Source organism: Rutidosis leptorrhynchoides, chromosome 4 (assembly GCF_046630445.1).
Source record: "Rutidosis leptorrhynchoides isolate AG116_Rl617_1_P2 chromosome 4, CSIRO_AGI_Rlap_v1, whole genome shotgun sequence".
Taxonomy (NCBI): Eukaryota; Viridiplantae; Streptophyta; class Magnoliopsida; order Asterales; family Asteraceae; genus Rutidosis; species Rutidosis leptorrhynchoides.
Genome location: NC_092336.1, coordinates 28,178,123 through 28,181,636, shown reverse-complemented (window position 1 = coordinate 28,181,636; position 3,514 = coordinate 28,178,123). Strand labels below are relative to the sequence as shown.

General features: G+C 33.8%; 1 protein-coding gene across 1 annotated transcript; it reads right to left on the bottom strand.

The window, feature by feature from the left end:
• Nucleotides 1–325: 325 nt before the first annotated feature.
• On the bottom strand, nt 326–2,767 carry LOC139904631 (patatin-like protein 2). Its single transcript, XM_071886566.1, has 7 exons — nt 2,508–2,767; nt 2,247–2,428; nt 1,774–1,960; nt 1,510–1,674; nt 1,124–1,426; nt 863–1,035; nt 326–744 (listed from the first exon to the last, which is right to left on the bottom strand). The coding sequence occupies exons 1-7, from the start codon at nt 2,646–2,648 to the stop codon at nt 591–593; spliced, it is 1,305 nt and encodes a 434-aa protein (XP_071742667.1). The 5' UTR covers nt 2,649–2,767; the 3' UTR covers nt 326–590.
• Nucleotides 2,768–3,514: the final 747 nt, after the last annotated feature.

Genomic DNA, 3,514 nt, shown 5'->3' with positions numbered 1-3,514 from the left:
AGACCAAATCCCACCGGTTAGGATCCGGGATGACCCTTCACCAACCGATAGCCCACCATAATGGCCATAAATACTCCGAATAACATTAATCCACAAAGTGTTGGTTTCGGATATGAACCTCCACCGCCACTTGCAAAGAAGAGCCAAATTTTTACAAAAAAGAGATTTAAAATGAACTTTTTTTTAAGAATTTCTTTTATTTCTTTCCATATATCATATTTGTCTCTTCATGATAAAACCTCAGGTTAATATTGTATCGCTTTCTACTTGCAATTAAATATATGTAAACTAGATTTTAAGAGGCAGCTCTATAAAATAAAATAGTTTTCGTAATCGTTATTATTTAATGACGAAACACTTTAGTAGTATATGTATATATGTATTGAAACTAAAGAAATATTAAAAATAACTTTCGTAAACGCTATGAATCAATAACAATATAATCATCTTTTGCTCTTTAATCTTACAAATCAACTATCTAAAGTCATTCACACGTACTAACCACATGGTCTAAACTTAGCCAAATTAACAATATAAATGTAATTCAGTATGTAATGTAATAGCAATAAAAGAAACAAATTGAAGTTTGATTAGTTGATCGTGCTGAGCTTCTGTAGATCCGGAAACGAGTGTTCAACTGCCGGCATCATTTGCGTTTTCTCTCGATTAACCTGGAGTCCTTTATTAGTATTTGGCGATCTAAGCTCGCGAACACTTTTCTCCTTGTGAAGTATTCCCGCAAACCTACATCATATATTCAGAAAATTATGAGGCAACATAACCAGATAGATGAACTCTGTTTCTTAAATAAGTGCTTTAGCAGAGTTATAACATAAACTAATTAGATAGATTATAGGCTTACTTTTTCAAGGCCATCTCGTTTGTTGTGGGATGGTATGGCTCACATATCCCCGTCCCTAAGTTCACTCTAGTCACCGGCTTTTTCAACAAATTCTCACCTACTTTCACCAAATTCTCCATGTTTTCTTCGGTCGCCAAATCCATGGCTGTTAAGTCACCACTTAAAGTGTCATCCTGCAACATAACAAATTGTTGGTCTAGTTAAGTTGACAGCGGATTTATGACGTAACTGTTAATGACAATTGATTGAACGTGATTAGACCTGAATTCGAAGATAATTTTCTTCTGAATGAAGAGCTTGAAATACAGTTGAGATATGATAATCAGCCATATCAACACTCGCCTGACTAAAAACGTCCACTAATGGAGTCGAGCCACCGCCTGCCAACCACCCTAAAACGCCCCAACTAGAAGACTTTGTAGCATCATATTTCTCTTGCAATTCTGCAGTCCCCGTCCCCAATGATAGAACTAGAAACCGTCCATACTCTGTTGGCTTTATCGGGAAAAAGTTGGGACTTCCTCTTGTTATTTCCTTTGTTACTTCACTTATTGCAACCAAAGTCTATAAAAACACAGTTTTGCTAATTATAAGTTACTAATTAATTTTTAAAGTGTGTATAGTTTTAACAAAGAAGGCATATATACCGGATTATTAGCAGCCACTCCTCCATCGATAAGATTAAATTCTCTAAGTGCATTTCCTTCAGAATCTTCGGTTTGGAACGAATGTGAAGGAAGATAAGTTGGGGCTGCTGACGTTCCAATACATATGTCGGATAACTTGGCATCTAGGCTCGGAACCTTATTTAACTATTCAATCAACCAAATATACATATTTGTAAGTATAGTTATCTCTTGTTTGTGAAAATTTATCAGTAAAATATGTGTTATATGTGTAAAATCCGATACCATGAAGCTTGAGAAGATTGTTGGCTGAAGATATTTGATGTCAAACGTTGGAATCACAACATTTGTTAACGTTTCGTGGAGTCGTTTCTCTTGTAACTTTTCTTCAATAATATTGTGTAGGTGTTCACCAGTGTATTTTGGCCCTGATAAAGCTTTCACCACATTTGCAGCAGGAGCCAAAGGAGTACTACATATTTTGCAAAAGATATCAGTGTAAGACGTTTAAAAAATGATTTCTTTTATGACAGCCCTTAAAATTATCTTTAAAATTTTTTGGAATACGTATCTTTTGTTTATACATCCAAAATAGTTTAAATAACCACCAAGTTTTTTGAAAATAGCACTACCATCAACAGCTAAATGTACTACTGTACATTACTAGCTAGTTTTTGCATAAATTTAATTTTTAGGACTGTTATTAGAAAAATCCAATCTATAGGATGTTAATTTAGTCATCACAAATAAATATGTACCTATCATGAGGGAAGATTTTAGGACAATGTTCAAGATAAAAATCTTTTACATCTTTAGCCGCAAAAATTGGACGACCACCTTCATCTGGAGTCGTTAACATAGCCGTCACAAGACCACCTGTACTTGTCCCAGCAATTACGTCAAAGTAATCTGCAAGCCTTGCGTCTTCACCATCTAGTTTCTGAATCGGTTATGTTATGTTAGTTAGAGTAAGAAACACGAAAATATATAATTTCAACGACTATATACACAAAGTTTACCTGTAGCTCAGATTCTAAAAAATCGAGGATCACACTTGGAATGATTCCTCGTACTCCACCACCGTCGATGCTGAGAATCGTGATTAGGTTTCCGTATGTTGGTGGTTGTAAAGGTGATCTTGGAGCTTCTTTAAATGACATGGTTAATATAATACTACTATAAGTCTAGAAGATTTTGAGACACTTGTTAGTTATAAACGACCAGTTTGAAAAATAATAAATTTTGTGTAGTGTTTGTTTTATGTTATGGTTTATTTAAAGCTGGGGTATAGGGTATTTATAGAGCGACATGATGTTATGTTATTCAAGGTTATGTTGTATGTTTTTATGTGTTTGAAGTTTCAAAACTCCAAGATAAATGGAGTCGTCAAATTGACTTGATCAAGACTTCAAGTTAAGACTTTAAGGAAGCTGCATGGTAACTACGACTTTTTTAATGACCTCTGAATTTTCAAAAATGTTTATAAATGAATTTTCTGAATAAGCTAGAAAAAATTACCCTAAGAGTTTTATTAGCTAATAACCTAAAAGTTCTAACAATTAACAATTCTACCCTTCTAACAAATCGATGAAAAGAAAATAAATGAATAGAATTGTTGAAAACCCCACTAATAACACGTGCAAACAGATTCTGCTAAGGCTAGAAAAGTCTACATACTAAAGTTGACCGTTGATGCCAAGCTATCAATTGGTGTCGTCACAAAATACTAGCCACAAAAGAAAAGTGGAACAAGGAATGTACATATCCAACATTTGGAATGTTAGAAAACTAGTGCGCCACATTTATAAAATACTTTCTCGTGATATTTAGTTGACAAAACCTTAAATATTAAAATGTCGAATTCGAACATGTATTACAATTACTAATAGTTTAACGGATAACAAATACTAAAATCTTTAGAATTTAATAACAATTCTACCTGGCGGAATCTAAGTAGTTTCATTAATTTTGAGGTTGTGAATTCGAGTCCTGCCATGAAAAAATGGGTATGTGGTTGCCGTTAAAA

Bases quoted from the DNA above. Each gene is read 5' to 3' on its own strand.
- LOC139904631 (XM_071886566.1), bottom strand. From the start codon at position 2,648: ATGTCATTTAAAGAAGCTCCAAGATCACCTTTACAACCACCAACATAC. The intron at 1,036-1,123 runs GTCTAATCACGT...GTTATGTTGCAG, and splicing joins AAAATTATCTTCGAATTCAG to GATGACACTTTAAGTGGTGA. The intron at 745-862 runs GTAAGCCTATAA...TATATGATGTAG, and splicing joins AACGAGATGGCCTTGAAAAA to GTTTGCGGGAATACTTCACA.